The sequence below is a fragment of the Medicago sativa genome, chromosome 5 (genome assembly GCF_051527215.1).
Source record: "Medicago sativa cultivar Bolivia chromosome 5, Bolivia_mono, whole genome shotgun sequence".
NCBI classification, from domain to species: Eukaryota; Viridiplantae; Streptophyta; class Magnoliopsida; order Fabales; family Fabaceae; genus Medicago; species Medicago sativa.
Window position 1 is genome coordinate 55,726,364 of NC_140753.1, and position 13,050 is coordinate 55,739,413.

Genomic DNA, 13,050 nt, shown 5'->3' on the forward strand with positions numbered 1-13,050 from the left:
TAAGGGTAGAGAGACTCTACCATATTTGAAAGGATTTAATTTGTATATATCAATAATGTAAAATTATGATGTCACTATTTTAAAGTTAATTTTTTTTAAATATTTTATATATATTTTTTTATAGATAGACGAGATGACAAAGTCATCCTAAACACACACAAAATGGAGGTACCGGGATCCGAACCTCGGTCATGACGTTCAGCCTACAATTTTGATATTTTTACCAGTTGAGCCATGACTTATGAGACAAATATCCTCTATATCTATTTGACGTAAATAATAAAGTTTTGATTGTTTAAAAAAATAAGAATAAAAAAGTTTCGACAGAAAATAATCTCTTTCGAAAAATGTAACGCAAATTTAAACATTTGGGGTTTGTCCTTTTCTACGGCTTCACGATTAACATCACCAAATGACTCATCTTGCAGTTTTTCTTGCATAAAATACTCTCATTGACACAAATGTTATTCATGCAAGCAATTAATTAAAATCATCATATGATATGGCATTCAACATTGTTTTTCTTCTCTACTTCTTTACTCAAATTATTACTACCACAAAAACTTTCGAAGAACCTATTTCTCCCAATATTCTCGATGTTACTTCATTAAATCGAAGTAGTTTTCCAACAAATTTCATCTTTGGAGCATCAAATTCGGCTTACCAGGTAGCATACATAATTTTTTGGTTTAATCTTTATCTAATCTTTTTACACATAATAAATTTTGTGTTTAATTTTTTTGAATATTATTTTTCAAGGTTAAAATCGATATTGTTGGAATAGAGTGCATGTTTGGTTATGTAGTGATATTAAAAAATCACGGTGAACCATCATGATTTTGTGAAGCTACAAAATGAAATTTCTGTCAAAATCGTAGGAGCTTATCGTTATTTTACCAATTTCATCGTTATACCGAACTTGCACTTAGTTCCCTATTTGTTTTCGCGGTACATAAAGATCAAACGTGCGTCAAATTCAAAGCTAGAGTTAATTTGTAGCTTCTTGTAGTGTATTGGGATGTAGTGCAGAAGTGTATTCAAACATACACTTAATGTACTCTAATAACATTCTGAAGAAACTTTCTACAACACAACACAAGTTAATTATTTTTCTTGCAACCGTTAAATGAATTTTGTTGTGTTCATTATAATAAATACAGTACGAAGGTGGTGCAAAGGAAGGTGGCAAAGGAACAAGTATATGGGATACCTTTACTCACAAATATCCAGGTATCTCTATCTATCTATTTACCTTTAGAAAGCTTTTAAATTAATTATTTATTAAAATCTAGTTAATTTTTTATGAAATTAATTAAGCTTCATACAAAAGAAAAAACTATCTCCCATATGAATAATATAAATAATAATAATAAATATTTATACGTAGACTAAAGAAACCCGAAATTACAATAATTAAAACATAATTTATTCTGAAATATATATATATATATATATTATATAATGTTTAATTTATTTTTTTCATAAAACAAAAAAGTTTTCCTTCAAAAAAAAAAAAATAAAACAAAAAAGTTTATAGATGTTTTTGGTCCTTGTAATATAGCCTTTTTTTATTCCTTCAAACTAGAATTAAACCTTAATTCAAAATAAATAATGTGTTAATTATTTTTTTAGGGTAAATAATGTGTTAATTATTGTAATTTAGAGTTTCTTAAGAGTAAATATATTACAAGTACGTAAACGTAAAAAAATACATTATAAACTTTTTTGATCTTGTACTAGAATAAACTTGTATTCCCTCAAACTTTTGTTGGGGTAATTTATTTCTTAAGATCAAATAAACTAGTATATATTTAAGAGTGTAATTATATCCTTTAAAATACATATACTATAAGGATTAAAACAAAACAACTAGAATGTATGTAAATGCATAACTTACATTTAATCAATGGTGATCGATATACAGAAAAAATAATCGACAGAAGCAATGGAGATGTCTCTATTGACGGGTATCATCGGTACAAGGTATGATTCACATGTATCATTAGCAAAGTGGTTAAACTTAAACTTTCACTTAATGCAAAAATGTCTCAAACAAATTTTACTTTAGGTTTCATTCAATGGATTTTCTACTAAAATTCTTTAATATATCGATGTATTTTATTTTTATGTTATAGAAAATTTGTTTATACAGGAAGATGTTGGGATCATGAAGTATATGAATTTAGATGCATACAGATTATCCATCTCATGGTCTAGAATACTACCAAGTAAGTTGATAATTTCCTATCCTTAAACAATGCAGATATCAAGTAAATTATTGCAGTCTTAGTAAACTACATCCACATTTAATCAAAAAAAATTAAAATAAAACTATATTCACAGATGGAAGGATAAGTGAAGGCATTAATCAAGAAGGGCTCACATTCTACAACAACTTCATCAACGAGCTAATAGCTAATGGTCAGAAATATTAAAATATGCATTTTATAATTTCTTAAGCATAGTACATTGCAATCATAATTTAAAAATTATTAGTTTTGCAGGTATAGAAGTCTTTGTGACACTATTTCATTGGGATCTACCACAAGCCTTGGAAGATGAGTATGGAGGTTTCTTAAGTCCTCGCATAGTGTAAGCGACGATGTACTAACATTAAAACTATAATTTATTTAGAATTATATGAGTAAATTAAATTTTCTTCTAAGTTGAAGAATGCTTTAGATGTGAAACTAGTATATCATTTTGTGCATGGAGCAGTAAGAAGAGTGTATAGCAGTGTAGCTAGGTTTCATTCTAAATTTTACGCCACAATGGCGCTACAAAAAAATTGATAATACTTTTCTGTTTTGAACTTTTAGAAATGATTTTCGGGATTATGCGGAGCTTTGCTTCAAGGAATTTGGAGATAGAGTGAAGTACTGGATTACTATAAATGAGCCATCCACTTACTGCACAGGTGGATATGTTAATGCGATATTTCCACCTGGTAGATGTTCTGATTGGCAAAACCTCAACTGCACCGGTGGTGATTCGGGGACAGAGCCATATTTAGTTGCACATCACCTACTCCTTGCTCATGCAGCTGCTGTTCAAGTTTACAAGACAAAATATCAGGTTCATTTTAACTCTTAGTGATGATAACATTGAAGCTCTAAAATGTACCAAACTTATGTATATAGACACAAGTAATTAAAATTTGCATATGATATTAAAATAATTTCAATATCAGTTTAAAAATTGTAGGTAAGGTCGAATCGTTCAAGTAATACTTGTGCTGCCAAATGCCAAGTGCCAACCATTTGTTTATAAACTGTGACATCAATTTCCTCCGCACTTCCGTCCTTAAAAGTCTGTACCCTCGGACAATTGGACTCATAATTGAGTTTCTATTTCCATGCCACATCTCTCGCAGACTTCTTTGACATATCTGCTCTGGCTGATATATATTCCTACTGCATTCTATACAATCTCAACACCCTGGTAGGAGCTGATTCTGCCCAAGTCCGTCATGTCAAAGTCTCTTTCTGTAGTTTTTTTGAATTTTTTGAACATGTCTTTTATTGTTTCCTGCGAATATCAAGTCATCTACATGTTCTGCCCAACTCACAATTACTAAACTCTTCCTTTCATCAGTCTTGACAAGCAGTTTCCTCTAGATTTTGAAAGCAGGACATAATCCTTTTGTACCAAGCGCGTCGTAAGACCTTTCTTAGCTTGTAGACCTTATCTTCTTCTCCATGCCTTTTATATCCTTGTGGCTGCTCAACAAAGTCAGTTTCCACCACATCACGATGTTAAAAAGCACTTTCGCATCTAGTTGATAAACGCACCATCATTTGAAATTTGTAAGATCATGTGTATCTCATCTAGCAGCAGGGAAAAACATTTGACTGTAATCAACACCAAGTTGCTGGGAGTATCCCTTTGCTGATAGACGAGCCTTGTATTTTTCTACTTCTGCTCTCTAGTTGAACTTAGCCTTAAAGACTCACTTGATTCCAATTTTCCTTTGATTCCTCTCAGCTGCACCCGATTCTGTTTGGGAGTATATGCTGCATCAGATGAGGTGAATTTTCCACCCGTCACTGCGCAAACGCCAAATAAAACCCTTTCAAAGGTATATACCCTTTTCAAATAAAAAGTAAACCTACATTTTTCTACTACAGTCATCAATAAAAGTTATGAAATACATCTTGTTCCCATTGTATTCAAGCATGATTGGTCCACATATGTTAGCGTGGATCAACTTCAGAACTTGAGATGTTCTCCATGAAGCCTTCCTTGGAAAGGATTCTATGTGTTTCTTTCTTGCAATCACTGCACACCTTTGATGCATCATCCAGCTTTGACAAACCCCATACCATAACCTTCTAAGCCTACTTATCCTCTTAAGGCTGATATGATCATATATGCAATGCCAGGGTGTGTGGCTTCTACACACATTGCTACAAAACAGGTGGAAGATATGACTGAGATCTTAAACATTAGACTGGATGACATCTGAGATTGAATTATCAATCCCCTTTTTGGATGGGAAACTTTACACTGGTCCGGTTGAAAGACAACAGTCAGGTTCTTCTCTTGCAACTGGCCGATACTAAGAAGATTGTTCTTTAGATCAGGAATATAGTATACATCAGATACCCCTTGAATAACGCAGCCTACACATATCTTCATATTCCCTTTCCCTTAACCATCATCCTAGAATGATCTCTGAGTTTTACCGACACTCTGAACATTTCACTAAGACTGTGAAACTAATCCTTATTGCCATATATATGGTAGATGCGGCATGAATCAAAAGGCCATACCTTTTCCAAAGTGTCCTTCATTTCAATATGAACCACAAACAACATTTCTTCCTCTTCGTCAAACTCTGCATAGTTTGCTTTCTCATCCCAAGTAGGAAACTCATACTGAAAATGCCCTAACATGTGACACTTTTAGCATTCAACGAACCATATCCTTTGTCCTATACTGAAAATGGAGCAGACAACAAGTCAAATCTTGCAGTTATGGGTCTGAGGATCTTGTCAACAACTGTCATTTGTTCTACCCTCTCTGCATGTATTTTCATCTTATTGACAATGTCGAGAGTTCTTGCAATGTATACATCAACCGTTTCTCCCTCCTTCGTGCCGCAAGCTCAAACTCCATTTAAAGGGCTTGTAGCTGCGCTTGTTTCACCTTGGTAGATCCTTGATACTTCTGCCTCATTGAATCCACATATCCTTTGTCGTGTCTTTATCAAGAATGGTCTCCATTCTTGATACTTCTAATTAGCACCTTCATCCGAAAAAAGAGGGTTAAGATGAAAAGGTTTTTTGTAAAATAAAAAAAACAAAGATGCAAAAAGTCTTGTATCATGATCATCTTATATCTAAGCATTGTATTAGTTGTGTCTATAGACAAGTGCACATAAAAGTTTTATGTACTTGAATACTAATTTGTGAGAGTCTAAATTACTGCAGGTACCATTGTTGCTTAAAAGCCAAACTACATCTCAAAAGGGTTGGATAGGAATAGCATTACAATCTTACTGGTTTGTGCCATTTTCAAATAGCAAATCCGATGAAAGAGCTGCAGAACGAGCAATTGACTTCATGCTTGGATGGTTAGTAGCTCATTGCACACTCGCCCTATATATGAAATTATGAACTTAACATGACTTGATTATATAAAAAAGAAAAAACAAATGGAGCATGATTTACTAATGAATGTTCATTTTTTGTTCATCTCTCAAATTATGAATCATTGTTAATGGTGGTGCAGGTTAAATAAAGCCTTTTTCCCTCTATTTCTTCCATTGATTTTATTTTGATCTACATTGTTGAAGTATATCATTTATTTTTTACACACTATATGCATGATCATGAATCAATGATAAAAATACGTGTGTGCGCGCGCACGCGCATAGCACCATAAGAGAGCTGAAAAATTTCAATTGAAATCTCAATTGCAGGTTTATGACACCATTGACAACAGGAGACTATCCACAGCATATGCGATCCTTGGTTGGACAACGATTGCCAAAGTTCTCTGAAGAACAAACCAGGCTACTCAACGGTTCTTTTGATTTTATCGGATTAAACTACTACACGTCTAGATATGCAGCCAATGCACCTAATTTAAACACTACTATACCTTGCTATCTCACAGATTCCCTTGCCAATCTTACAAGTAAACACGCCTTTATTCATCACTTATATATATCATAATTAATTTTAACTAATAATTTAAATCTATGTTGAATTTGACGATAAGCTCTCTTATTTTTTGTGATGGAAGCTGAGCGTAACGGGATACCCATCGGTCCACAGGTACGTACAAGTGTGACCACGTCAAATGAAGTTTTATCTTTCTGGTAAAATAAAAATATGAAACCTCCATGATTGTATATATCTGCAGGCTGCTTCAGATTGGTTTTATAGTTATCCAATTGGATTTATGAAACTGTTGGTCTACATCAAGGAAAAGTACAACAATCCAGTGATTTATGTTACCGAAAATGGTAAATTACAACAATCGTCGATAAATATTGCAACGTAAATATATGAATGAACATGAATATGTGAACTTGTTTTGGTACATCACACATGAATGAACTTGATTTGCAGGTATAGATGAGAAAAATGATCCAACACTGCCATTGGATGAAGCACTTAAGGACATTGACAGGATTAATTATTATCATGACCATCTCTCATATCTTCAATCAGCAATTAGGTAATGGTTTCTTTTATGTCTAAAAATCCTGTGTCTATTTGCTTCAATACACATCTTAATACTTTCTATTTTATTTTGGTTTTTGTGAATATACAAAGGATCGGCGTAAATGTAAAAGGATATTTTGCATGGTCGCTGTTGGACAATTTTGAATGGGGTGAAGGGTACACAGTGAGGTTTGGAATGAACTTTGTAGATTACAAAAATAACTTGAAAAGATATCAAAAGCTCTCAGCACAATGGTTCAAGAATTTTTTGAAGACACTCTAGACTTTCTGATATTTCTACACATGTCTCTCTTTGTAATGTTTTTTTTGAAGACAACTCTCTTTGTAATGTTATTTATAAAAGAAGCATGTATGAAGTAGTTACAAAATGATTTTTCATTCTCAAAAGAAATTATGTGATTCTATAAATCATGGTTTTTGTGTATATTTAGTCTTTTCTCTTATTATGTTTCAACCATAACCTTGCCACACCCTTTACAACCCCTACCATGACCACACTGACATTTATAAATTATAAGGTGTTATGAGAATTTTTGCATGTAAAAACAAGTGATTTCACTTCTTTGGTAATCTATCTTGAAAAAGCCTCGGAAAGAATCATGTCGAAGAATACTCTTCCTTGCTTCGAAAGTCAACCCCCGTCAACTATGTTTCGAAGATCTATTAGCAAGTCCTCCTCCCACTTAAACACTCTTCTCCACTGCCACGACCAACTCCAGACGTCGTCTCTCTAGCTTGCAATCTCAGCCACAGTTGCTTGTTTCTTTGTTTTTGGCCATTTGAAAGAGTTTGGGATACAACACTTTAATGCTTGCTCTCTCAATCCATTGATCCTGCAAAAACATTATTAAGGTTACTTTACCTCCCAAGATAAGTGTCTCCCATTCCATTAAGCAAGTTTATTTTTCATTGATAAACCGCTGGTTCCTAATTACAGCATCTCCTAGCAGTAGTCCTAGGAACTTAGATTGGATGTTGCCAATAAACAATACTAGAATTTTGAGGCCACATTCAGAAACAATTCTTCCATGTTAACCCCTGTGAATAGCTTCAGTACACCACAGATTCTCCCAAGAGGCCTCGAACAACAAAATAGTATCGTCTGCGAATTGGAGAATGAATAATATACCCGCCAAGACCTTATACTCCTTGAATTTTCGGTCCACCACAGCCTTCGTAACCAGCCTTCTATGATCGCTGCGAATGCAAAAGGGGCAAGTGGATTTCCGTCTAAAGTCCTGCTTAATTTGACTATCGTCAATGGGGCTACCATTAACTAGTATAGACACATGGCTGCTGAAAATGCATGACATAATCCACTGCCTCTGTATCACAAAAACTCAATCTAGCAAGCAACATATTCAAGAAACTTCCAACTAACTAACTTAAATGGTAAAAGGCTACAGAGAGCTATGTAGCACAAACTCCGATATGTGGACACTGACAAATGGACACTCCTAATGTCAAAAATATAGTGCACTAAAAAACAACATAAAAAATTGCCTAAGCAAGAATGATAAAATGACACTTGGAAATTACCTTTAACAACACCCTCTTCATTCCTCAACAATTGCCTACAATTTCATCCACATGGTATAGATTAAGGGGTAACTACGAGAAGCATAAACACAGAAATTCACCTATGACACGTTCTTTAGCTTAGATACTAATAGCGTATAACTGGAAACTAGAACACAAATCCGTTGTAGTCTAGTTGGTCAGGATATTCGGCTCTCACCCGAAAGACCCGGGTTCAAGTCCCGGCAACGGAATTTTTTTTTTCTCTTAATAATTTCTCTGTTTCTTTTAAACATTTCCAATTTTGGAAAATTGTTAATATTTTAGGTGATCATGCAGTCGCAGAGCTTTTTTGTGAACCTTTATTTTTATAAAATACACATTAAAATTTATTTTCTGTCAAAAAAAAAAAATACACATTAAAATTTATTTAATCTTTTAATATTTTTTAGGACTGAATTCAGATCATTTTTTCTCCATTGTGAGTTTATGCTTATTCAATCCAGATTTTGTTCAGACAAAAGTAATTTTAGAACTAAAGGATTGATTTCAATATGTTTTATTATTTTGAAATAAAATCATTTTTGTCTTGAATTAATTCAACTAGACTAAATTTAAAACATAATCTCTAAAGTTAATTTTTAAGCTCAAATTACTTTATATTCAAATCACTTTTAATTAATTCAACTCACTTTGTCAAAAAAAAAAAAAAAAAACTCACTTTTAATCAAAATCAATTCATTCAACATGTGCAATCCAGTGTTAAGTAGAAGTTTTCACGACAATGAAAAAGTCAATAAGAACAAATCTGAATTTTATTTATTATTGTCATTTTGAAAAGATCAAAAACACCTTGGAACTATTTGTCAAATTGTTAAGAAATAACAATGTATGCGGTAACACTAACAGTATTAGTAAGCGTGTATGAGCTTGAAACATGTAGCATATATAATTTTGTTACACAGACAATTTCATTCAAAGGTGTAGTAGCAACTAGAACCTCAAAAACTACTAAATCTAAATCAGCAGTATCTTATATGTACGGTAACTTGAAAGATCGGTATGAAGTTCAGTATTGTATCCAACATTACAAAGAGTGTGCTTGCATGGTGAATCGAACCTTAACCTCCAAGTTATAACTTCAAACACACTGCACATAGATGAAACTGTCCCCGCGGTTTCAAACACACTCTAAAACTTAATGTTCTATCAAGCCTATAGCAATCCCTAAATAACATGATACTTGTTCCATCACTGTCTCTTTTACGGCTTTATTATCTGAAATTTGATCAATACCAGCAATCTACCTCTTCTACTTGCTCTGCTGGCAAATTCCACTTCTTTGGAGGCCCTGAGGCCTTTGGAGGTCCAACAAAATTACGTGAATCAAGTTTTGCAAGTTCTACAGAGATCGTACGACCATAAAAACTCTGCAGATAAGGGATAAAAACATATTAAAAAGATAGCATTCGGTTGTCAAAGTTGATAATCAAAAGACAAGGCATGACATTAAAATCTGAACCTGTTGATCCATTGTTTCTAGTGCAAGCATGGCATCGTCTTGACATGTGTATTGAATAAAAGCAAGTCCCTTTGATCTTTCTGTGATTACATCTTTAACCATTTGGACTGGAGCACACACCAAATAAACGATACAGGTGTGAGCCAAAGTACTAAAATCAGTTATGCACGATATTTTAAGTCCTGCTATATCGAAATATGAGAAAATTCATGCACTTACCTTCAGCTATCTTGCCAAAATTTGAAAATTTCTTTTGCAAAGCAGTCTCGCCAGTAAAATAGGGTAGATCTGCTCCAAATAAGAGCAAGTAGAACTTCATAAAAAAGGGTAAATAAAAGAAAGAAATATCCCTTCCAAAAAAATAAAATAAAATGCTCCATAGCATCCAGATATCAGGAGAGAATATTAAAAGGATATGAAAGACTGATCACATATCAAAATGAAGAACTGCATAATGTAAATAAAATTCTCCACACTCAACAATCAGCCAGATTTGTGAAAACAGAAACTAGTAAATCCACAAGTGTTTTTTTAATGTACACCATGTTAATAAGATGATCCACAGGAAAAGTTTTTTTGTAGATATCTGGATGGAGCTTAGTGCTTTGGAACAAAACGCATAAGATGTGTTAGTGGAAGTCCGTACATTTTGAATTCAAAAGCACATAATATGATGGATAAGTGAACGTCAATTTTGTAAAAAATAAAAATGTAGTTGGCATAACCATCTTAGGGAAGATGAATACAATATTGCCAATTTTCCATCCAAATGATTGTGCAGTTGGCACCTTCGGATGTTCGTTTATCAGTTACGGACATTGTAAAATGACTTTTTTTTCATTATTATACTGGAACTTATTTTCATTACCATACAGGAAAGAGGAACAACAACCCATATAAACAGAGAAAACAAGTTGTTCAAGAGTCTCACATTGGATGAGATATGGCTTGACTATGTGTTATAAGTGGGAGCAGTCCTTACCTTACAAGCCGGTTTTGTAAGGTTGAGTTAGGTCCAAACCAAATTCTAAGACAATCATATATAACATGAACCAAAAAAAATAAAAAATATTGGCTTAAAAAGGCTCTTAAATCACTTTGCACTTCTAACAAGAATACCCTTCTCCTATACTGCCCAAGAAAAATATGACTTAAACATACATAGATGTTACATAAACACATCTATCCTACAGATGTTGCAACAGGTTTTCAAAACTGTGCTTTAGCAGTATAGCGGAGTGGCCCTAGACCGCTACAGACATGCAATAGCTGAGTTTAGTTTAGCGATTGTAGCAGCCAAAACAACAGATGCCACAGTCATTATAGCATTCCACCTCAGAATGAGTACAAAAAAACCCTTAAAATTTTGGAGCTTTTTGGTTGGAGTATTTTAAGAATTTAGCAATAATAAAAACACCACAGCAATGTTTGGGCTTCTCTCTCATTGTGTCTCAAATTTTATGTGATTTTTCACATCCTTATTGGCCAGTCATAACTAGTTGCTGAGATTTTATGTATATAGTATAAATGATATTAACTCTATGATGTCAAAATAGTTGTCATCCCGTTATCTGCTATCTCACTATAGCATTTTTTGGGTTGACCACTACACTGCTCTATATGGGACTGATAACACCGGTTATAGATAGAAATTTCTGAATGAAAATTCAGTAGTTGCATGCAAGCTGCAATCCAAACCAGTAGAGATAGCACACTACACGCCTTCATCACAAGAAAGTATCTGACAGGAACTGATATTAATCTAAAAAGGTATTCCGGAAGGAAGTTTCCTTTACAAGGAAAGAGGAAATACTACTCAGAGAACGCAATTCGAAAGGTTATGAATGACGGTCCGCCTACGGCAGCATAGCATTCTTCTTATGTATATCTAATGTGTTAATTAAAAGCATTGAAGAGTGCAAATGTGTGAAATCAGACCAATAGAGCTTCAAATCCCTAGTCCTAACTAACAAACTAGCAGAAAACCACACATAGAGGATAGGAAGGAATAAACAATAAATCGATGCTGGAATATAGAATCCTTTGCATATCAAAATATGCCACAAGCCAGCAAATAAAGTACGCTTAAAACCATCTTCCTTCCAAAGTTAATAGTGAGAAGAAGTACCGATACATCTGGCTATGATAGGACACCTAGGCATATTCTAGAAGAAAGTGGGTCCATGCGGGAGAGGATGAGTTGGTTAGTGAGGTCCCTTGAACCCTGTTTAAAGTAAACCTCGTAGCATTGATACTAACCAATTCAACTCCTACTGTAATGTATTCATTCCCTAGAGATTACATTCAACACTTGTAACAATCAAGCCGTATCCGAGTAAGTGAGGTCGGCTACATGGATCAAATAGAAAAATTAGAGAAAATAAGAGAGTGAGAGAGTTACTTACTTTTAACAAGGATTTTGCTAGCAAGGGGATATTCCTGTCGCATAGATAATGATGGTCTGAGGAGGTTTAGACGAGAACGGTTTGGTGGTGTGTAGCAAGGGAATGAAGCCAATCCCAACATCTTTGTCTCCATCAAAACACTTCAAAATTAACAAACAATCTCGTCTTCGTCTCTGTCTCAGAAAATAATCCCAACTCCTTTTTGAGTTTTCAATTGTTGGAATTAGACCGGTCGGTGGCTTCCGCTTTCGGTAGGAAAAAATAAAAATATATAATCAGAACTTGGATATAAAATTGTGGGTTTAGTTTTGAAAAGATGGGTTTGGAATAGAGAGCTATGATAGATAGATAGACATCCTTAGGTGGCAAGTGGCAATAGGGTAAATTACTTTTACGTAGACGTTTAATTAGAATCGAGAATTTGATAGTTATTATTTTCAAAAAGATGATGAATATTTATTAAATGATGATGTAGAACTATTTTGAAGCGTCGATGCACGTCCATTAAACTAAAGCTCATAAAAATATTTTGTTTTGTTTGCAAAGATTTGTCTAGCAAAAGGATTTTCTTCGAGTGGCAAAAGTTTTAATGTTCTTATGAGCAAAAGAGTGGATGATGATGAAGTCCCTTGGGTTATGGAGTGGGTCAGACCATGATCTTAAAATATCTCATTTGCAATTCATAAATGATATCTTGATCATCTGAAAAAGAGTTGGTCTACTCCCTCCGTTTCTAAATATAAGCAAAATTTACTTTTTAGGTTCATTCATTTATTGATGTATGTGGTTCATAATATGAGTCACATACATCATTAAATGAATGAACCTAAAAAGCAAATTTTGCTTATATTTACAAACGGAGGGAGTAATATTTTTGCTATGAAAATAACGAAAAAAACTTTTATAAGAA

General features: G+C 33.7%; 2 protein-coding genes and 1 non-coding gene across 3 annotated transcripts; 2 read left to right on the top strand and 1 right to left on the bottom strand.

Moving 5' to 3' along the window:
• Positions 1-384: 384 nt before the first annotated feature.
• LOC146923243 (beta-glucosidase 12-like) lies at positions 385-7,103 on the top strand. Its single transcript, XM_085715929.1, has 13 exons — positions 385-667; positions 1,161-1,230; positions 1,925-1,983; positions 2,153-2,228; positions 2,344-2,421; positions 2,505-2,592; positions 2,820-3,075; positions 5,433-5,575; positions 5,924-6,141; positions 6,250-6,281; positions 6,370-6,472; positions 6,579-6,687; positions 6,786-7,103. Exons 1-13 carry the CDS (start codon positions 503-505, stop codon positions 6,955-6,957), a joined length of 1,569 nt encoding a protein of 522 aa, XP_085572055.1. The 5' UTR covers positions 385-502; the 3' UTR covers positions 6,958-7,103.
• Positions 7,104-8,394: 1,291 nt separating this feature from the next.
• TRNAE-CUC (transfer RNA glutamic acid (anticodon CUC)) lies at positions 8,395-8,467 on the top strand. Its single transcript has one exon. It is a non-coding gene; the product is annotated as a tRNA-Glu (tRNA).
• Positions 8,468-9,118: 651 nt separating this feature from the next.
• LOC146923245 (RNA-binding (RRM/RBD/RNP motifs) family protein) lies at positions 9,119-12,513 on the bottom strand. The gene is made up of 4 exons (XM_085715930.1): positions 12,141-12,513; positions 9,955-10,023; positions 9,736-9,842; positions 9,119-9,643 (listed from the first exon to the last, which is right to left on the bottom strand). Exons 1-4 carry the CDS (start codon positions 12,271-12,273, stop codon positions 9,503-9,505), a joined length of 450 nt encoding a protein of 149 aa, XP_085572056.1. The 5' UTR covers positions 12,274-12,513; the 3' UTR covers positions 9,119-9,502.
• Between the last annotated feature and the right edge of the window lie 537 nt (positions 12,514-13,050).

Coding starts and splice junctions, on each gene's coding strand:
- LOC146923243 (XM_085715929.1), top strand. CDS start 503: ATGGCATTCAACATTGTTTTTCTTCTCTACTTCTTTACTCAAATTATT. Junction 2,593..2,819: donor TTCTTAAGTCCTCGCATAGT/GTAAGCGACGAT, acceptor TTGAACTTTTAG/AAATGATTTTCGGGATTATG. Junction 6,473..6,578: donor GATTTATGTTACCGAAAATG/GTAAATTACAAC, acceptor CTTGATTTGCAG/GTATAGATGAGAAAAATGAT.
- LOC146923245 (XM_085715930.1), bottom strand. CDS start 12,273: ATGGAGACAAAGATGTTGGGATTGGCTTCATTCCCTTGCTACACACCA. Junction 10,024..12,140: donor TAGCAAAATCCTTGTTAAAA/GTAAGTAACTCT, acceptor TATTTGGAGCAG/ATCTACCCTATTTTACTGGC. Junction 9,843..9,954: donor TTTTGGCAAGATAGCTGAAG/GTAAGTGCATGA, acceptor TGTGTGCTCCAG/TCCAAATGGTTAAAGATGTA.